Source organism: Octopus bimaculoides, chromosome 15 (assembly GCF_001194135.2).
Source record: "Octopus bimaculoides isolate UCB-OBI-ISO-001 chromosome 15, ASM119413v2, whole genome shotgun sequence".
Lineage (NCBI taxonomy): Eukaryota > Metazoa > Mollusca > Cephalopoda > Octopoda > Octopodidae > Octopus > Octopus bimaculoides.
The window spans coordinates 33,343,506-33,366,668 of record NC_068995.1 but is presented as its reverse complement, the minus strand read 5'-3'; the positions used below and the strand labels follow the sequence as shown (position 1 = coordinate 33,366,668).

At 33.8% G+C, this 23,163-nt stretch overlaps 1 protein-coding gene across 2 annotated transcripts in view; it reads right to left on the bottom strand.

The window, feature by feature from the left end:
- Positions 1 to 2,366: 2,366 nt before the first annotated feature.
- LOC106880619 (activating signal cointegrator 1) overlaps positions 2,367 to 23,163 on the bottom strand; it is a 25,403-nt gene continuing 4,606 nt past the window's right edge. The window contains exons 2-13 of one of the 2 annotated variants that reach the window (XM_052973237.1): positions 22,000 to 22,212; positions 20,518 to 20,770; positions 18,625 to 18,795; positions 16,694 to 16,811; positions 14,966 to 15,084; positions 13,927 to 14,141; positions 12,187 to 12,529; positions 9,582 to 9,754; positions 8,588 to 8,709; positions 8,111 to 8,208; positions 5,850 to 5,946; positions 2,367 to 2,865 (exon numbers count right to left, since the gene is read on the bottom strand). In XM_052973237.1, the coding sequence (XP_052829197.1) occupies positions 2,795 to 2,865; positions 5,850 to 5,946; positions 8,111 to 8,208; positions 8,588 to 8,709; positions 9,582 to 9,754; positions 12,187 to 12,529; positions 13,927 to 14,141; positions 14,966 to 15,084; positions 16,694 to 16,811; positions 18,625 to 18,795; positions 20,518 to 20,770; positions 22,000 to 22,052 (1,833 nt within the window). In that variant the 5' untranslated portion in view covers positions 22,053 to 22,212 and the 3' untranslated portion in view covers positions 2,367 to 2,794. The remainder of the gene's footprint in view (positions 2,866 to 5,849; positions 5,947 to 8,110; positions 8,209 to 8,587; positions 8,710 to 9,581; positions 9,755 to 12,186; positions 12,530 to 13,926; positions 14,142 to 14,965; positions 15,085 to 16,693; positions 16,812 to 18,624; positions 18,796 to 20,517; positions 20,771 to 21,999; positions 22,213 to 23,163) is intronic. The other variant, XM_014930643.2, reaches the window with a different exon arrangement.

Here is a 23,163-nt window from a genome sequence, read left to right as displayed (position 1 = left end):
AATTACTTATATATATAGGGGTGGAGAAACTTTCGACATAAAATATCTTTATTATTGTCACACTGCTTTCTGCGCATGCCTACTTATAGTTGGTACTATTGTGGTCACATGATCGAAATTTGAGCCAGATCACGCCATTTTTCTTTCTAGCTTTACATGGCCACTCCACTAGCAATGTGGACAAAGAGCAGTGATCTGATTTCTCTGGTTAGAAGGTGTGCCAGCCATGTGCTGAAATTCATCAGAGGCTTTTAACACAATACAGGGACAGTGCACTACCATTTAGAAGTGTGTACGAGTGGACTGAGACGTTTAAAAGTGGCTGGACAAGCATGACGCATGAAGAGGACGTAAAGATTCAGCAAGATTGAGAGATGGTAATGCTGAACCGGTTCACCATTACCATCTTTCGGACTACTGCTCTTTGTTCTTCTTTGGTGCACATTGCTAGTGGAGTGGCCATGTTTACACTGTAAAGCCAAAAAGAAAAATGATGCAATCAGGCTCAAACTTCCGTCACATGATCATAATAGTACCAACTGTAAGCACGCATGCACAGAAGGCAGTGTGACAATTATGAAGATATATTACATGGAAGTGCGGATAATTTTTGACTTCCCTTATATATAAAGACCTGCCTGAGGCAGTTGTTCTTTTTGTTGTTTATAATATCCAGGACAATTACTAAGGAACTGGAATACTGACAAATAACTCCAAAAGGTGGCTTTGGAATAAAAATATTACCTCATTAGACAATTCTATAGTTAAATTATTTCTGAGGTAAGCTATTTCAACAATTTAAAATTTTGATTATTAAGCTCATCTTCCAATTTTTGTTTTTTTTTGTTTTTGACAAAGAATGACAGCATTAGAATGAAATGTTTTGTTTCGTATTCAAATCCAGTTTAAGGAAATGTGAATTTGTTTGTTCACTTTACATCTATTTTCCCATAATGGGACTAGTTGAATTGACACTTATTTGAGATAGTATTATATGACCTGATGCTCTTCCAGTCACCAACCCTTATCTGTTTTCCAAGAAACGTTTTTTCCCCTTAAACTAAACTCTGAAAGGCTAGAGCTACAGGCCGTGTAAACGTGGCATTACTGTATTTGCCTAAGCTGGTCTCATGTGAAGAAGTGAAACTGGCAACATTCACACACGTACAACTTCTGTCAACCACTTACAAGGAATTGCTCAGGTTGATGTTTAGTAGGAAGAAGTAGCTGGACTGAATTCTAGACATGACTGCAAAGCAAATAACTACATAAATAGAGGGAGGGGGGGTGAGTACACCTAAGGTAATTAGAGACTGGACTACATAGAATGTAATATCAAATACAATAATATGGATTATGAAGTTACTAGTTTGACAAAGTTTAGATTAGGCTAATTTTGGAACAGAATTGAAAAATCAATTCTAGAGTGTTAAGAAGTTAATATCACAGGTTTCATATATTGGAATTGCTTTAATGAATTTTGTGCAAATATCAGAATTTCATGTGTGTGTTTTAGTAGCAGCTTTTATTCAATATCATTGGAAATGTGACTAGATTTCATTAAATTTAGTATGTTTAACCAAGAAAATTTTTCAAGTTTTCAGACAAATGTAAAGCCCATTCACCCACCTTCTCCATCCACTATTCATGGAAGACCTGTAGAGGTAGGGTCCTCAGACACTCCTTCATAGGGTCCTATCAGTAAACAACTGTCATTACACTTTCTGACTGGATTTCCAAGTATAACCAACTGAGACTATGGATATTATTCAACCATCTCATTCTTGATCTGCCTCGAGATCTCTAGCTAGGGCTTGAAGAATCTATCTTGCGACATTCTAATCACAAGTCCATAGCACTGCAGCTGTGACCTCTCAATGCAGCTCAACCTGGAGAAACTTTTCGATCTCTGAGTTAAGCACCTTATCAAGTAATATTAGTCCAGAGACTCTTTAGAGGAACCCCATTTTGGCTGCTTGAATTCATGACTTTACTCTTTTGGTCAGTACCCAACATTCATGAACATAGGTGAGGATAAGGACAAAAACTGAACTGAAGATAGCAAGTTTGAATTTTTTACCAACCTCTCCTTATTTGGAAGATCGAATGCTGGAGCTGGTGCATTACTGTGCCAGCACCTGTAATTCTAGAATTTAATTCAGCCTCCTACTTTCCATCACTCATGCATACCCCTTCTCAGTGTTCAAGTGCAAAGAAATCAAATAATACTGAGAAACATCTACAGAAACATATTTCAATATAGGTTCATTGTATTAGGATTAATTCTCAAGAACAGCAATTTTTTTGGCTAAAATCTAAACTTTGGCATTTATAGCAAACAAACCATTAACAAAACCATTTAAATATTGAGTAATGACAACTGTGATACTTTAATGAACTATAATGTTTAAGAGAAACCTGCAAAGCCTCTTCAATACAAAACTCATCTATAAAACAGATGAGTAAACTAAACTAAAATAACAAGAAATAACTGGTCAAGACCTCATGTAACAGGCAGTTTGAACTGTATAGAGTTGAGATTTATTTTTATCTCTTGGATTGCCAGAAAAACAACAAACAAACAAACAAAACAAATATATAAACAGTGTAACCATTGGAAACCAGACTTGAGATCTATAAATTTAATATAATTAGAATACAAAAATAAAATGTATTTTTTTATGTAGATCCCCAGTTGTTTTAATTTTTAAGGCTGAATGCAATATATATCATTTATGCAGTTAATGTCAGCAGAGATTGTAAGCATAATAGAATGACTACTGATGTTAGCAATTCATCCTTCATCATAAACATTTTTGCGGAGTCCTTTTTTGGCACCCTGGTGGATGTGTGGATCGAGTTTAACTGCAAAACACAAGGAAAAAAGTAAAAAGTAAAAAAAAAAAAAAACAAACAAAAAGAGAAAAGCAATGATTGATACAAAACTTGTGAATAATCAAAATATTTCAACTGCTTAAAAGATAGCTTTTTAATCAATGCGGAGTTAGAAATTTAATTAATAACCTGTAAAAGTACATATTAATTTAAGAATGAAAATAGTTTCAACTATATCACAGTGTTGATAAACAAACTGCATAACCTATTTCACAATCAGCTTTTGTGTAAGGTTTTCCTGTCTGCTGCAGGTGAAATACTAGGTTTCTGAGAGAACTCATTAATTCTATATGCCCCAACTCATCGAGCAATAAAAAAAACATACAAGATCTGAGAATATTGTCTGCAGTATAATGACAGCCTATTAACATATTTATTTGTGTATAATATCCAAATTTTCTAATCAGTGTGTATTATATACATGAGAACTAAAAGTTAACCATTTTTCCCATTCGAGTGTGCCACCATATTTAAGAAGCAAGTTGTATCTACTGTCCAAGCTAACTGATGTTTATGAAATAGCTTAAATCAATGGGACATTTTCTATGATAACATATTAAATGTTTGGCTAAACTGGCAGATATGCATCTTATGATATTTCTACCATCACTGTTCAGTGTGGAAGACCAGAATGGAATACTTCTTTTGCTTAAATTAGTTGATGTGAAGATTAAATTAATAAATTATCAATAATATTGATATTATTATTGAAATGTAATTATAAACTGTAACTAATAAATATTTCTGATTCAGAAATACTGTAATTATTATAATGAACCACCACTATGTTTCTGCTGGAACAATGAAAGTGTTTACATTCTACATTATGTGTTTTATATTCTTCTATATTGGCTGACTTTTCACAGGCTGACATTACAGCAGGGACACTTTTGCGGCTTACACCAATGTGATCCAAAGATCACTTTTGAATTTGTTTAATGTTTTGAGGACATGTGAACTTTTAGAATGTATGAGACAGCCATTGGAATAAATATGACAAAACACTTTGTTTTTCTCTATGTCATCATTATCATTTAACGTCTGTTGTCCATGCCGTGGGTTGGATGGTTTGACCAAGGCTGGCAGGCTGGAAGACTGCAGCGGACTCCAGTCTGATTTGGCGTGGTTTCTTTGGCGGGATGCCGTTCCTAACCCAACCACTCCGAGAGTGTAATGGGTGCTTTTACATGTCATTTGCGTGACATTGGTATCTGCCACAATTGCGATTTTGCTTGGCTTGTTGGGTCTTCTCAAGCATGACATAATGCCAAAGGTTTTGGTCATTGCCTCCTTGAACGAGATATTTTGTAGCTCAAAATTAGTGGTGTGCATTACATATACAAGTAAATATGGTACTGAATATCACTGAATGAAAAGTTAAATGTTGGGTTTGTTGAGTTTATGAATTTGTGGAAACATTAAGCTTGGTATAATAGGCCAAAATTACAAAGTTGACTTTTGAATAAGAAAGAGGTTTGATTTCAGTTGGTAACTGAATTTTCATTTACCACACAACACAAATGCTTTTACATGGCATTGTACTCAAACGGTGGAGGAACCTGTGGAAGACATGGGATGAGATGGTGATGACAAGCGACAGAGACCTTTGGCAATATGCCGTGCTTGAGAAAATCTGTCAAGCCGGGTTAGATCACAGTCATGGCTGACACCAGTGTCACATAACTGGCCTATTAAAAGCACCCTTCAAACGTTGAGCAATATGCTGTGCTTGTGAAGACCTGTCGGCTGAGTGAAATTGGAGTCATGGCTGATGCCAGTGCTGTCTGGCTGGCACATAAAAAGCACCATTCAAGTGTTGGGCCTCATGGAGGCAGTGACAAGTAACTGAGATCTTTGGTGATATACCGTACTTGTGTAGACCTGTCAAACCAAGTGAGACTGTGGTCGTGGCTGATGTTGGTGTCAGGTCAATGGCACCCATGCTGGTGGCACGTAAAAAACACCCACTACACTCTTGGAGTGGTTGGCATTAGGAAGGACATCCAACTGTAGAAACCTTGCCAAATCAGACTGGAATCTGGTGCAGCTCCCCAATTTACCAGTTTTCAGTCAAACCGTCCAATCCATGACAGCTTGGAAAATGGATAAATGATGATAATGATTTTCCAGCCCCTGTCTTTCAAATAACTCTTTAGTATTCTGATTAATCTATCAAATGTAATGCTTATTTATTTACATTATTTTGAATTAATCATGCATTATCTTGTATTATCAGAATTTGGATGATGTGATTGTATACTTTGAGAATGACATTGTAGGGTAGGTGTGAGAGGTTGGATCTGGTTAGTTTTAGCGTAAGATACAGAGTATTTGGGCCAGTCATGGCTGGTTTAAATGCTAAGGAGTTAATATTTCACAAGGATTTAGAGGCTCCAACTAAACTAAGACTTACTAGTCCAGCAGTCTTGATGGTTTCGGTTGAGCATTTGAATCTGGTAGTCATTAGTCTGCATGATGGCTACTCGATTAGCTGTGGCACTCCATGCTGTTTATGTTTATACAGCCAACTTGTGATGGTTGATGCTGATACTCTCCACTTTTATTGATATTTTACCTTAAATAAACCATCTACATCAGTAGCAAATGTGGTAGTAACATAGCTAAACATGAGCATGTGATATGAGGTCTGTTATAACAAACTGTGTCAATATTGAAATAAATCTGGAGAGTGATGTATTGGTGAGAGCATTGTGTATAGAATATGACGCAGTTTCATTGTGTAAGTATATGCATTATTTTGCTCTTTTATATCTTAAGTCTTACTGGCTTGGAAAATCCAGAACTCTGGCATCTGCCTGAGATTTGACTAATGTTTGATATAGTTTTTCAGCCCTCATGGTGGATTTAGAAAAAAAAAAAATCAGAGGTTTCATTAAAAATATTTACACGTTTTAGTTGATTAATTTAAAAAGAGAAATTGTTGAAATACTTACATATTTTATGTTTTCCTTTAATAGGGAAATTCACAACAAGTTCTTTTGGATTTTGACAAATAAATACATACGGACTGCCAGACTCTCCATCTGGAAACTAAAAACAAATAAAACAACAGTATTAACTTTCCACATCTGTAATTGGTGCTGGGAAGAGTATCAAAGCTGAAGATGTTTACTTCATTACACAATGCGAGAGAGACAAAAATTCTGATTTACACAAGAAAATAGTTAGTGCCAGTGTCACATTAAAAGCACCCAACACAAACTGTAGTGGTTGGCATTAGGAAGGGCATCCAGTCATAGAAACTAAGCCAAATCAAACTGGTGCAGCTCTCTAGCTTACCAGCTCTGGTCAAACCGTCTAGCCCATGCCAGCATAGAAAATGAACGCGAAAGGATGATGTTGATGATGATACTGAACACTTAAAAGCAGGTCAAGAGGTCCTATGTTTAGAATGAGGTCAAATTACTGTAATCTAGTTGGCATTCTCAATGATCCCTCCTGTCTTTATTTGAACACACTTCTTAAGATTTGGCTTATTTATTCCTATCTCAAAGAGTAAAATAAAATTTATGAAGGATATTTGGCCTTGAGTAAGCTGAGTAACTATGTGGAAATTTAGAAGTATATAATGCAGAAGTTGACAATAACATCAGAAACTATATAAATTAGTTTTGGTGTTTTGTCCATTTTTTCTAAGACATTTTGTTTTGCTATTTTACAGCTGTCTTTTTTTTGTTATTGCCATGCTAGCAAAAGTGGAATGATTTTTTTCCATCCTAATTTAAAAATGCATATTGTTGGAACAAATATTTTTACACCAGGAAACTTGAAAGGGTTACACAACTAAGCAAAAGTTACATAAATAATAAAATTAAAGTGAGACGTGGGCCCCGAATGCAGAGGACATGCAAAGGCTGAAAAAGAATGAAGCAGGTATGCTCTGCTGGATATAAGAGGAATTAGATGCAGTGTGCAAGAGAGAAGACTATGCTGGTTTGGTCATATGATACAGATGGATGAGAAGAGTTGCATACAGAAGTGCTGATCACTTAAAGTGGAGGGTATTTGTGGAAGAGGGAGACCCAGGAGACACGAGACGAAATATTGAAGGCTGATCTGAAAACACTGAACCTTACAAAAGAGAAGATAGAGGACCAAGATATGTGGCGCATTGCTGCACTTGAGAAGATCCACCCACCACAAAAAAATTGAGACCCTAAAACCAAGGTGTCACAACAATGCTTTTTATAAAAAAACATTGGTGTATGTGCTGGACTCACATAAAAAGCACTGGTGATGGTGCCACATAAAAAGCACCCAGTAGACTCTGTGGAGTGGTTGGCATCAGGAAGGACATCCAGCTGTAGAAACCAAGCCAAAACAGACTATGGAACTTGGTGCAGCCCCTAAGCCTTGCCAGTTCCTATCAAGCAATCCAGCACATGTCAAACATGGAAAATGGATGTTAGATGATGATGATGATGATGATGATGATGATGATGAAATAAACATTTAAAAGTTAATTTTTGATAAACAGAATGTATTTATAAGATTGTGCAGATAAAACTTTTATCAACCAAAACAGTCTAAAGCTGCAATTAGTTAATAAATTAGTAACAAGCAACAGTGATCTATTTCTGCAGTAATATAGTAAAATTCAAGAAAATTAGTGATGCCCTGTGTCTGTAAAAAGTAACACAAATAAGTTCAAAGAGTAAATTTTATGCTATGAGAAAGCAAATATATCTTTTTCCTCACAGAATAATATTTTTTCTACATTTGACACCTAAAGAATTCTCAAACTTTAAAATAAAATAAAATAGTTCTTTTTTGGAATGTTATATCTTGAAGCAAATAAGCTATAAATAACAGTGTGTAAATACTGGGTTAAAAAGCCATTGACTTACTCTATCCAAAGGATTTTTTAAAACCCAATATTTGCATGCTATTATTTACGGCTTATCTGCTTCAAGATCCAATGTTCCAAGAAAAGATTATTTGTTGTTAAACCCTTTAGCATTTAAACCGGCCACATCAAGTCAAAATATTCTTCCTGTTTTATGTTCAAACCAGCCAGATCCAGCCTCTCACACCTACCAAACAATGTCAGTCTAAAAAATTCATTGTCACATAATCGAAATCTCAAGGATGTAAGATAATGCGGGATAAATTCAAAACAATGTGAATAAATGTTACATTGATAGAATAATCTGAATGCTAGAGGGTTAAACTATTTGATATGTTTCATACTTACTTGGGTTCGATAATCTCCTTGCTCTAAACAATCTACTAGATCTACACAACCAAGTAGACAGCCAGGTTGATAAAATTTAGGAAACACTATATCTGTATCTGAAATTAAGTGAAAAATGAGAAATAAACTTTTTACACTTAGTTTAAAATACTGTAGTTTATTTAAGGCATAAAATCAGAAAACAAATCAAGAATTTGTTTTTAATAAAAAAAATATATATATATATATTCAGCTTAACAAATTAAAAGTAACAATAGGAAAAAAATACCCTGACTTATTTTATGAGGACAAAACATATGATATTGTGTTTGGCTTAAAGAAAAAACATATCAAATTGTTAATATTTCCATTGACTAAGACTAGAAATAGGCAAATGGATTTGCTTGGGGAGCAAAATTTAATGCTAAACTAACTTCTGAGCAGAGTAACTGAAGCCTCCATTTAGTTTCCTTTACAGTAAATTTTATTGTAGATTACCTTTATACATTGCATGGTAGCTGCTTTCTAATGAGTCAATCTCATCTTGGAGTGGAGGCTTGGCCGTTGAAGCTATCCATAACTTTCCACGATGAGAAGTATACCATGTTCTGCCCTCATGCCTGTGAATAAATAATTATCAAAATATTATTCAAAACATCAAATGGATAGAAAAACAGAGCATTTGGCAAATGCATATTAATTTTCTTTATACTGATGTTTTTGGTAGTATCTTTCAGGCTTTGTTTTTGACAACCACAGAACCAGGAAAACAAATGAACTCTTGACATTTTATACATGTTGCTAACTGATTACCTTACAATTAGACATATTAAAAGGAGGACTGTTGAAACATTAATTTAATATATAAAATAAATGACTTAAGCAAACTGTTAGCTGCATTGATGTGTCAAACTAATATGCTGATATGTGAAATCAATCACAAGGTAACATTAATTAATCAAATAATTTTGCTTTTAGATAATTTAAATTATTATACAGAGTTTTAAATACAAAATTTTATTAAATTATAGCAGTTTTGTAATGATACAATATCTGAGCATGAGCAAAACATTAACAATGAATAAAGGAGAAATTGGATCAAACTGTTATTTATAATATGGTTATGATGTGGATCTGGATCTCATAATCGGCTGACTTATAGGGATTGAACTTAAAAATCTTCAATTCATAAACTGTATTTACATTTTTTTTTAGAAGAATTATTATCAGTACTGATAAATCTGTTCACATGTTTTTATCATTAAAAACAGTCTGAATTTTCCTTAGCATTTTTACCTATTGAACCAATTATTTAGTATGTTACTATTTTCATCAATGACTTCTATTACTAAGTTCTGTTTACAACAAGGTGAATCGATAATTTCAAATAAAGATTTTGTAGTTTTTATCTTAAATATTTTATCCATTAAAATTCTAAAAACAAATCACTTTTAAATATTTAAAAATTGAAATCTAATAAAATGTAACTTACAACTTGATGCCTGCAATAAGTAATGAAGCATATGGTTGGTGCATACTTAAACAATAACCTTCATCTCTCATTTCCTGAATCTCTCTGTCTTGTAAGCGAATAGATGAGCGTTTTCCTTGTTCAACAGCTTTAGAAAACGAACACTCAAAGACCTTGTCTTTTGGTTGGACAAACTGAAAATGAATTTTTGATTTTTTTTAGAAAAATATTTCCATCATACAAATAGAAATAAAATTACATAAAAAATTATATAAAAAATAATAATCCGATTAATTAACAAAATAATATTTTTTACTGGGCACGACATTAAAGTCTGCAAATGATTAGAATACAACTTAATGTAGTACAAATATAGTTTATCAACTCTGGGCAACCCAGGAAGATTTTGAAGTTAGAATATTAAAGGAGAAAATTACTGCAAGATATGAAGTATAACTTGCTGTATTTCTGTAGACTAGCAACCATTAATAGTAAAATGAATAGCAATATTTCATAGCATTTTAAAAAGACACAATTAAAAAAAAATGATTAAATCAATGAAATATTCCTTGAAGTATTTAACATAGTATTCATGTTTATGATATCAGCAGGTATGTAAAAGCTTGTAGCTAACACCCATACAATACTAAAGACTTGACAATTTATCAACTCGTAAAACAAAGCATTTCATCAGTCTAATAAACAATACACAAATTGATTTCTTAGAATAGTTCTCACCACTGATTCAACAAAATTAGATATACCACAAATATTGCTGCTGACAGGTTGCACCATTAAAAGACTATTTAGGATGTCAAACATCATTTTAACCATGTTGCAGCTTGGGCAAATGTTTTCTTAGTCCTGGATCAATCAAAAGTTCTGAGTGGACTTAGTAGATGGAAACTGAAAGAAGCATATTGTGTGTATGCGTGTGTGTGTGTGTGTGTGCATGTGCCACTCTCTTTCTCTCTCCCCTTGTCTTGATATCACACAATAGATATGTGTGTCACCATGATAACAGTGATCTCACTCATTTCCAGTCTTCTGTGTGAACATATTCAACCATGGGAAAATAATACCTAGCATCAAAGGAGGTAAGGTTTGATAACATGAAAGGCATCAAGCTATAGAAAATCTGCTACAACAAACCCTGTCTGACCTAAACAAGCATGGAAAAGTGGATGTTAAAACAATGATGATGATGTAACTATTGTGCACTCTTATACGGGCTCTCTACATCTTCATAGAAAATTTCCACCATTCCTCAGTGAGTGGTACCAATCCACTTTGAGTAGAACTGCTCTAGATATTAGTGATAGTTAGAAGAGTAACGACCCTAATTAGAAATAAAAAACGTTGGTAGTCTAAGCTGTCAGGGCAGTTTCATGTGGTTGTCAGCTTACTCTCCAACAATTAACACATAAATAAATTATTTTGATCCACAACTAGATTTTTTTGAAAAAGGTCGATGAAATATAACCCTTTATATATGAAATAAATATTTTATTAACCCTGGAAGAAGAAAAATCTGAGTTAGTAGTTCAACTCAGAACAATGGAGCATCTAATTTTAAATTGACATTGAACAAATAGAATATAAACAAGTTTGGTTGCCAAAAAAAACATTTAATTTGCAGGAAATTATAGGCCGATTATATTTAGAAACTTTTATATGAATATAATGTGGGTGAGCATATGTGTGTGTGTGTGTGTGTGTGTGTGTGTGTGTGCATGTGTGTAAACACACACATATAATCATCATCACCATCATTTAATGTCTACACTCAATGATGGTCCAAGAGTTTGCTTTGGCATCATTTTTATGGCTGGATGCTCTTCCTAACACCAACCACTTTAGTGTGTACTGGGTACTTTTTTTGTGCCACTGACACTACTGAGGTCATCATGCAGCTCAATACTACAAACAACAAAGAAGAGGAGGGGCTGGCTTCATGCTAGGCGACAAAGGGTTAAAGTATGAGCAGGTTCTTGTAAAAGAGCAGCATTGCTACTCACATTTAGTAAGAGAGAGAATGATCTGTTGGAGCTGTCAAAAGACAGATAGTGGAGATGAGGTGATTTTATTTATATATATACATATATATCAGTGTAGGCAGATTCATTAATGCACTGGATAGAATGCCTTGCAATATTTGTTCTGACTGATTGCACTCTGAAATCAAATCACACCCAAGTTAACTTTATCTTTCAGGATTAAGAAATATAGTACCATCTCAGGGAAGTGGATTGGAATGCCACACAAAAGGCCTTACAGTATTTGTTTCACTCCTGTCAATAGAAAGCCAAAAAGAAGCACGTCTTGTCAGACCAGACCCCCGCTCCCAAAAAGGCTGTAATAGAGTTGGGGAGTTCTTAAATGGCCATGTTTTCCAGTTAATTACATTTAATGCCAGCATGCTAGCTGGTAAGAGAAAATGCAAAATGGCATTGAAATCCTAAATGGACACTGAACAATGCATGAAGAGGCCAAAACCTAGAGAGCTGCTTCATTGCCTGATGAGACATTGAGTCTTGTAGTCAGAGACAGAGACAGAGTACAGCAGCACCCAAAGCGCACAAATGCTTACCCTTAAAATGACATAAATTTTAAAAAAGTGACCTACTTTTGGTGCGGCAACTTTGATGGAAGGGTTGACAAGTTCACCTAAAGGAATGTCATTGTTTTTGGAAATCACCGACGATGGCGCCTCTTGTGCTTGGGTCTGTGATCTCATCTTTTCTTCTTCATACATATTTGTTCCACTTTTAAATGCTTCCTCTTCCTCATCAACTATCCTCCTACCAGCAAAATCGAAAGTTATTTTACGGTCCCGTCTTGACTGAAAACGAATATTTCGTAGTTCATCTTCTCGTCGCTTTAGAACTTCCCTCTCTGACTTGCTAAGCCACTGAGAATCAGAGCTAAAATAGTCAGCATCATCATCAATGACTTGGGTTCGTTTCACACTGGAATTAAAGGAGAAAAATAAGGATAATATTTTGTTGCTAGGCACTAGGTCAATTTATTTTTAACAAAGAAAGAATACAGAAAACTGGAACTACCATTATGTTTAACTGGTTCTTATTGACTACAGTATTGTAGTCAACCTGAAAGAGATTTGAACTTAAAATTGTCTTTTAGCAGATTTCCATTGATTCAGTTGTTTGATAAATTTAAGCTACCTGCATATTGAATTAACATGTAAGTGGATGAGTATTCCACAGACATATGTACAATAAATGAAATTGTCAGGTGGAATCAGTGAGACAAAGTTGGATCTTTAAATTCTAAAGTCAATCCATCTGATGGCTTTCCATGCAGTTTGCCTCCCCTTAAATTTAATTTGCGTCAACCTAACAAAATTACAGCAAAAGACATTTGCCAAAGATGTCATACACTGGGTTTGAACTTAGGAAATAGTGATTGCAAAGTGAATTCTGTATCTATTCAGCCATTGCTGCATCCATACTTATTTGGAACTAAATACAACAATCTAATGCCACAATTATTTCCAATGTGTTAATCAAGAAAATATTAATTAAACAATCCAAATTTATATTTAGATTTATTTTGCAAATAAAACAACTTGTTTCTGAATATATATTATCAACAGAGGTAGTATTAAGAGCAAGAATATTTATTCCCACTTAAATGTGAATAGAACAACCACGTTTAAGTGGGAATAAATATTACAACTTGTCTTTGTTAAAGCAGACTGAAAGAAATAGAATATCTCTAATCATTTTATGCCTATATTTCCATGCAGGCAGGTTTCAAATTCTGACACAAGGCCAGCAATTTCAGGAGGGGTGTAAGTTGATTACATTAGCCCCAGTGCTCAAATGGTACTTATTTAATTGACCCCACCCCCAAAGGATGAAAGGGAAAGTCAACCTCAGAAGAATTTGAACTCAAAACATAAAGATGGACAAAATGCTGCTTAGCATTTTACTAGGAACATTATAGTTCTGAGGTAGGTTTTAAATAATGATCTTGTAGTTAATTGTCCATCTCAATCTTGGCACTGAGCAATTTCTAGTCCAATACTTGAACCACCTAAGCATCATATCATTCCTTTATTTTCACAACCATCTTCAAGTTAGTATGAAATATTTAATAATTTGGTTATTTGAATGAGCTCTTTAAAACTTTTCCTAGATATCAAAAACACTAATGTGAGATTTGTTGTAGAATGCTTTGCAGATGAAAATTCTTAAAAATTGAAGCTTTAAAACTTATGCATGACCAAAACATATATCAATCCTTATTACCTTATTTTAACATACATTTTTCTATTCATCAAACACCTTATGATCCTCATCACTACAAAATCAATTTAAAAAGGAGAAAGTTCCATTTGTACCTTGTATTATCATAATCAAGAAGACGGTTTTTATAATCGACTGCTTTTGACAGTTCTGCTGACTGAGAACAGGTACCATTTTCTGTGGAAAGTCTTAGAATTTGGTTATTTATCAATTGTAATACTTTGTCTGTATCCTTCATTAAGATCTGCCGTAACTTTTCACTTTTTTTTGTACCCTCAGCCAAAATCTTTTCTTGCTCCTTACTGCACACCTATTTTCATAAAATTCAGAAAAATTATACTGGTATTAAATGTATTAATTCCTTCAGCATATTATACTGAAAATATTTTATGTTGGAACAGAAGTTTAAGAAGTAGAGTAAAAAAACAAAACTAAACAAAAACAGCTTCAATAGTCAAATTTCAGCCAACTAGCAATCAAGGAAATAAACCAGATGGAAAATAACAGACATCAAGAGGTAGAGATCAGATGTCAAAGATGCAAAGAGTGACTTTCACTTCTTCGTCCCCAGGCCAACCTTCCCTCTCGATAAATGCTCCTGGCTCTTCTATACCACCGTTGGACTGAACAGTCACCTTAGGCACTGGCACTCTTCACATCTATCAGGATGAAGCGGCTCAATCACTCACTATAGATTAATCTACTTTGATATGAGTTAATGCTGCCACCACTGATGAGCATTTTTAAGAAGCACCCCATCCCCACCCTGCTGGAAAGCCCAAACATCTCAACAGAGATTACTGTATATATGTCTTATAATAATTCAAACCAATTCATCACTCATTAATTCCTCTGACAATATTAAAAAAAAAAAAAAAAAAAAAAAAAAAAAAAAAAAAAAGTAAAAATTCAGCTTCAGCAGTCAATTTCAGCCAACTAGCAGACTGGAAAGCCCAAATATCTCAACAGAGATTACTGTATATATATGTTTCATAACAATTCAAACTTGTGTATCACTCATTAATTTCTCAGAAAATATAAAAATAAAATAAACGACTTTTTTGATGATTTATCTCCACCCACACTAATAAAACTTGCATTGAAAAATAAAAGTAGAGAAATGAGTGTATTTACCAAGTTGCCACAGAATAAACAAGGTCCAGCACCTTCTTGTGCACAGACAATCCGACCACATTCAATACAGTTATTAACTAAATCATGTTTTAGTGCTTGGCAATCACAACTATGTCTTCCTGGGAAAAGAAAATGATTAATTAAGTTAACTGATGCTTTATGTTACACCATGCATGTCTTAATTATACAGAAACTGTTAATTTCTTTAAAAGCTTATCAAGGTTCAGGTCAAATTTATGGAGAGATGGCTGTGGAATTTTTGTTGGAAGTAAATTCATCGTTAGACATGTAGGAGTTGGTAAAAATGGACTGACTTTTGACTCCTGTGTTTTTTTTAATGGTGTAATTTTCTTAATTTATTGCTTCTATCTTGAATTTCCTGAAGTTGTTTTATGATGATGAATAATATCACTAATTACTCTTGTTTTTCTTTTCAGAAATATATTTTTGGAAACATTCTGAGTTAGTTAATTCTAAATTGTAATATTCAAAGCCCATAAAAATATTTAGAAAGACTTCAGTCAACCCTTTAGCATTTAAACCAGCCATATTAGGCCAAAATATTGTAGGTGTTTAATGTGTAAACCAGCCAGATCTGGCATCTCACACCGACCTTACAATATCATTCTAAAAATAAACAATCCCATCATTGATATCTCAAAGCTACAAGATAATGCAGGATTCATTCAAATCAATGTGAATAATCTGAATGATAAAGGGTTAAATCTATTGTTCTTGATTATTTTGCTATAACCACAAAGAGAAAACATTTTGTATCAATGTGTAGTTGAAAGTAGTCACAATGATAATGAGGAAAAACTTGAAATATTCTAACAAAAGCTTCAAATTGAAAGAGACAATTGCAGCATTTCCACCCAAAACTCTTAGACACTGTTAATGAAACAGATGAAGAATGAATATTGCTGTGTGGTAAGAAGCTTGCTTCCCAAGTTCAGTTCTGATGAGCAAATGTTTTCTACTATAGCCTTGGGCTGGCTAAAGCCTTGAGTGGATTTGGTAAACAGAAACTAAAAGAAGCCTGTTGTATATATGTATATATATATATATATCTATGTGTGTGTGTTTTTGTGTCTGTGTTTGTAACCCCTACCAACACTTGACAACTGGTACTGGTATGATTATGTCCCTGTAAGTTAGTTTGGCAAAAGAGACTTATGATGAAGTACCAAACTTTAAAAAAATAAGTACTGGGTTGATACATTTGACTAAAAGTTCAAGGTGGTGCCCCAGCATGGCCACAGTGTAATGATTGAAACAAGTAGAAGATGAATGGTAGTAAAGGTAGCAATTTCAAAGGCAAGTACTTCAGTATCAGCAAAAGGAATGATGTCTCACAGTTAGAGTCTCTTCTGGCTTATCCATGCACAGCTAGAAAAGATAAGTTACAAACTGAAGATTTAATTCCTGTGGGAAAGGAAACTTTTAATATTTCAACTATCTCAAAGAAGGGTGGGTGTTATCTTGAAGCTGATAAATTTAATTCTTTCTGTTGCTGCTTTGAGTTTCTTGTATAAGAAATCAGTCACAGACTTGAATAAATGCATACGTAGAAGAAATTTAGTATACCTATTAGAGTATCGTCAGCTTTGAATGAATGTGTGTGTGTGTGTGTGTGTGTGTGTGTACAGAAAGAGAGAGAAAGCAGTTATTGAAAATGTGGCCAGACAGAAATTTCAGCTAATAAAAGAAAGAGAATTTAAACCTTACCAGGTAATTTGACGACAGTTCGTGCAATACCTTCATTGCTGTAGAGGGATACAAACTTTTTCTTCTTTTTGAGGGTATTTTCATTGGTTGTCTTAGCTTGTGTGCCATTAGATTGTGACTAAAATAATAAAAATAGTCTTAACTATGCAGAATGACAGAGGTCCCACCTTGATTAGCTTAATTACATCTAGTTTTAGAGATGAACTATTTTCTATAGTTTTTAAAATGAAAATTTTCTAACTATTAAGAGAAAACAATCTAGGTGAAAGAGTAAAATAATACAGCCAGTTGATGTTCCATCAGTTTGTTACAAGTTTAAAAAGGAAGATTCTAGATAAAAGGTTAGAATCATAAAACAGTTGTTAAAAGAATATTTTTTACACATTTCCAGAATCTCTAAATAATAACAACCAATAGGAATGTTGATTGGTTGATTTCTCCAGTCACTCTTTACATTATATACACAGTAAAAGAGGGATAGAAAGAACTAACATGTTACACTCAATATAGGAACACAGTAATTGACAATCAGTGGTAAGGGGATGGTTAAGGATAATAAAAGTAGCCAAGCACATACACACTCTCACATACACATAATCTTCTGTCAATGACATACACACACAGACACCACCACAGTTCAAGTAGAAGGATGAAGCTGACAAACAGTTGGTAGAGGAAAGTAAAGAAGTTTTATATATATATATATATATATATATATGAAATAGTGAGAAGAACCTGCCCTACCCCACCACTTTCCTTCATACCTTAACCCCTCATCTCCTAGTACAAAGCCCCTCCCCTAGGGTTTTTGAAGGATTGCAAGTTTCATGGCAACCTCACTAGTGCTGGTGGCATGAGGAAAGCACCCAATACACACTGTAAAGTGGTTGGCATTAGGAAGAGCATTCAGCTGTAAAACACATACCAAAGCTGACATTGGAGCTCAATGCTGTCCTGTAACTTACTGCATCCTGTCAAACTGTCCAACCCATGCCAGCATGGAACATGGACATTAAATGATGATGGTGGTGGTGAATGTAACATCAAACACTATTAGAGATCTTCATTAACGTACAACAGGCACATGATGTTGCTAAGAGAAACTGAAGTAATTATTAGGAAATGAATTATGGAGTTAATTTATAGCTCAATGTTATCATCATCATTCAGTTTAACAACTGTTTTCCAAGTTGGCATAATATTGTATGGTGTATGCTATGCAATATCAACTCCTGTTTATTAATTCTGTTGTTTTAGATCAGCAGTTCTCAACCAGGGTTCATATGACCCTTGGAGGGTGTGTGTGTGTGTGTGTGGGGGGGGGGCACATAAGATTTCCTCGTTAAAATTTGTGTAATAAATTGCTTATACTTCTACAAATCACAAAATATCTTAACATTTTTTAAATACAATTCCTAATAATATTCAACTATGAATATACAGTAGGATTTTTTTTAATATACATCAAATGATTATAGAAGTCCAGTAGAGTAAAATATAAATCAAAGAGGTCCACAAACAAAAAATGGTTGAAAACCACAATTTTAGATAAAACCCTATGTATTTTATGGTTCAATATCTGATTGCATTGCACATCCATCAAGTAAAACTCATAAAATATATTCCACTGAATACATGTCTAAATCATATAGCAATTCACTTCTAAATGGCCCCTTTATATAATATTAAGGTCTTAAGTTATTGCTGATAGAGCATACCTGTGACCCACGGTTTTACAAGCAAACTATCCTGTCTTTTATTTAAATATATCTAGGACTACATTCCTCAATGAAGTCTTTTTTACATTGACATGGTGTGATCTGAAGAAAATCAGACTCAAGCAACCACTCTCATTAGATTGTTTAATTAATCTCTTCTCTTAATGAGAAGTTTAGCCATTAACTTAATGTTATTTACATGGTTGTACTTACTTCTTTGGATGTTGGAACCTTATTTGAAACTGGCTCAGGAACCTTATTTGAAACTGGCTCAGGAACCTTATTTGAAACTGGCTCAGGAACTTTGGGTTTAGCACCCTTTGACTTAGTCTTTTTTGTTGTACCCCCAAAATAGTCTTCTCCACTTTTGTTTTTTTGGTAAAACTGAAAATTAAACACATGGTTAAAAGATTACAAAATTTCCAAAGAATGAACTTTTTAATATCTCTCTTTTGCATGCGCGCATACACACACACAGTTTTTGACTCAGCTTGTTACTTAATGAACTTCAATTAAATATCATCATCACAATATAATAACTTAGTCATAAGTAATATAAGGATGACACTAAACTGATGATGATGTTAAACAATAATATTAATATTGAATTATAAATGAAAATAAATTTGATCCTCAATTTTATGAAGATCAAATGCATTTTCATTTATTGGTGAGCAAAGTAAATAGCAACATGTAATACAAAATTACATTTAATTTATTGAAACTCCAATCTGCTTTGCTACACTAAGGATGATGTAACGAACACAATTAGAGACTATTTACATGACAATATTTTCTGTAAGTAGGGTGGTGAGCTGGCAGAATTGTTAGCATGCTGAGTAAAGTGCTTAGTGACTTTTTGTCCGTCTTCACATTCTGAGTTCAAATTCCATTGAGGTTGACATTGCCTTTCATCCCTTCAGGATTGATAAAGTAAGTACCAGTTGAACACTGGGGTCAATGTAATTGATTTGTACCTGAACCTCAAAATTGCTGGCCTTGTGTCAAAATTTGAAAACAATATTCTCTGTATGTATTTACTGTACACAAAAGTTTAGTATTTATCCCAGTGTCCTTTACTATCAGTTCCTATGTAGATATTCCAATAGATTTCAATATTTTGTTTCCAATGTCGCTCTGTTTATATTATTCCAGCAATTCATTGGTTTCTTCTTCCTCCCTCTATTAACATTACATGTTAATGTCAGAATTTATTTAGCCCTTTAGCATTTAAATTACTTTGTCAAATGTAATGCTTCTTTATTATTCACTATCTCGTAGCTTTAAGGATTGTGTATTTTTAGAACAACATTGTAGGGTAGGTGTGAGAGGTTAGGTCTCTCTGGTCTGAACACAAAACAGGAACAACATTTGGGTTGGATATGGCTGGTTTAAATGCTAGAGGTTTAAATGGTGAAACCTGAGAATATATTTCTTATATAAGCTCAAATATCTTAATAAGATAACCCTTAACTCCATAACATCAGTTGACATAAATTTATGTGCCCTGTGTACTTGCTTTGAATCAGATGACAAATATGTGCAGCCCTATCTGCTGTGGTTTTGTACCTGTTTGTGTACTGGTTGATATAAATATCCACTATCACTTATGGAATCGATAATAGAGGCCACAATGCAAATTTCAAGGAATTTGATAGGTCTGTAAGACCCTTCATGTAAATATTTCCAACTCAGTTCAACACTTCATTACCATAATAGTATAAAAGCAGAAGTTTTGGCGGTTACACCACCATTTCTACTATGACTTCCTATCAAATTTGTACATGCTCAGCAAATTCTTCTGGTCCTTCATGGAATTTACAATCGCATCCAGCTACACCAGTTTCATTGAATTTCTGGTCCTCACAGTGATGACAGTTTACTTAAATAAACAGTGCATGCTTTAAAGTAGTTGAAATAAATATATGCTGAACTGCTGTCATGTGCTAATTGCTGATCTTGGCCAAGATGATTACTGTCAGTGCAACTTAGTTGCCAGATAAAAACCATTGTCATGGGGTTCAGTTAAAAATTTAGTAACATTGATGTGCTATAATATTTGAAAATGATAAATTTTGTCAATGAATTTCAATAAGTAAATATTACCTTACTCGGAAGATTTTTGGGAGATACTGTGTTGTTGGAAAGCTTAGATGGCAGTGTCTGAGTTTTTTCTCGATTATTAGAACTATTGGGTTCTTTGATAGATTGTTTTGAGTTGGCAAGTGGTTTTATCACAGGTTGCTTCCATTGTTTAAGAAAATGACTAAGAAATAACTGTACACGGGAATCAGAAGTGTCAAGTAGTTCTTTCATATAGTCTTCAACATCGTGGACATTGTCAATAGTAAGAATATACCTTAATGGAGAGAAAATACATTTATATCAATTTCCTGGAAAAGAAAATTGTAAAAAGCACAAATTATTAATAAATTACATTAAAAAGGATATGGCTCTAAGTTAAACTGCTAATTTGGTTTTAATCTGAAGTGATTATACTCACAAAGTATACTTTAGATTGAGAACAAATATCAATTCAATGACTACAGAGTCGAATTTTCATTTAGGTAGGAAAGTCTTGTGGTATTTCCTGTCATGGTTCAACCAGTAAGAATTCTAGTTGTCTTCAGGTTTTCAGATTAGTTTAAATTTATAATATTTTAATTTGTTAGATTTCAAATAAATGTTTATTTCATGTCTATACAAAAAACCCCATCACACAGCAGTGCTTTAATACATGCCTTAATATTGTATAAACTATATTGGAGGAGATATGTCAATTGTTGAAATTAGCCCACAAAAGTTTAGGATAACAAAAAAAAAAAAAAAAAAAAAAAAAAAAAAAATCATTGAAAAGAAACATGAGAATGCTGACACCTATTAACAATAAAGAGCATAGAACCGTTATATAGCAAGTGGATATTAAAAGAAACTACATACAACAATACATTTCAAGTATGACATTTGTTGGATACTGTCAGAACTAATTTTAGTTCTTTAATCTTAAAATTGATCTCAGAATTCAATATCAATAGAATCTCTTTACATAAATAGTTATAACCCTATCAAAGAACTGCATAAATTTGAAATCTGAAAGAAGGAACCTGGAGAAAAAGGAGATCATCGAAGCAGAATAAAGTTAAAATCATTAATAATTGTGAATTACATGTGTAGAAGCTGTTGACAGAAACTTAGTAGTGTTTATAAACAAAGAAACCAGACACTATATAGGAATTCTAAATTTCAGTTTTGGTGATTCCAACAGCCCCAACCCAGAGAGAGGAAATAATAATAATATTAACAATGTAGCTTAAGAGTAAATGTAACAAATGAGAAGACCAAAGATGGAAAATAACTGGGAATAAAGCTATTATGGAGAACTATCAAACACCTGTCAACATTGCAAAGCAGTCAGTACATATGCATGATGCTGTTGATGGGACCCGAGGACAAACAGAGAATTCACCAATTGAAATACCAATTAATTTTAATAATAATAATAATAATAGTAATGAAAAGAACAATGATATTACTAATCCAACAACAAATGGTAAGAACTATAGAGATGAGAGATATTGAACATGTTACCTCCTAGGAGGTCTGCTCGTCAATGCAGATCTAACACCACCTGAGTCAGGCATTCAGGACAATGTTTCTACAGCACTCAACATCCACCTTACAAGTTCACACCAGCCAGATTAGCTGCAAACTAAAGTTGAATCTGTTTTCTCTGGAATCAAATGTGTATCAACTAGGTCATGCTGATAGCCCTGACATTTTACTCTGCCTTGAAGATTCAATCTAATGAAAACAGAACAGAGAAGACTTTTTTTAAATGCATTGATATTTATTGCAGTAAAAGCTAAACTATAAATATTTGAAACCATCTATTCATTTTTTTTAATCAACTTACTCTAAGAATTGATTTGGATAAATGCTAAAGTGTAACTTAAAAATAACACTTATATGACCTTTAATAACAAAAACATATCTAACCAGTGAGATACTGAAGAGCTGTTATGATAAAAACCATTATCATAAAGAATAGTGAATAAAACAGAAAGAAACTTTGTTAAGGTCTTTTAAAAGAATAAATTCACATGTTGAGTGGATATTAGTGCATATATGTGTGCATGTCTGTGATGTGTGTGTGTGTGTGTGTGTGTGTGTGTGTGTGTGTGTGTGTATATATATATATATATATAGAGAGAGAGAGAGAGAGAGAGAGAGAGAGAGGGGGGGATGGAGGGAGAATGACACAGGTAGTACAAGAGGTGCAGCTGATCAGGAAGAAAAGTGAAATAGAGCTAAAGTTTCATGAATAAATTTGTTTCACATCAAAAGCATTCAAGGCACTTGTGCCAATGACACATAAAAAACACCATTTGAGCATGGTCGATGGCAGTTACTGCCAAACTGGCTCCCGTGCCGGTGGCATGTAAAAAGCACCCACTACACTCTCAGAGTGGTTGGTGTTAGGAAGGGCATCCAACTGTAGAAACCTTGCCAAATCAGATTGGAGGTTGGTGCAACCTCCCGGCTTGCCAGTCCTCAGTCAAACTGACCAACCCATGCCAGCATGGAAAGCAGATGTTAAATGACGACGATGTTGTTTACTGTAACCTGAAAGTTTCAATAGATCTTGAGGCTTCATACAACTTTAAGGATTTGATGTTAGTCTAAGCCAGTGATTCTTAACTTTGTTTTTGTAGCATATCTTTTTAAATAGTAGTTATGCTTAGCATCCACCTA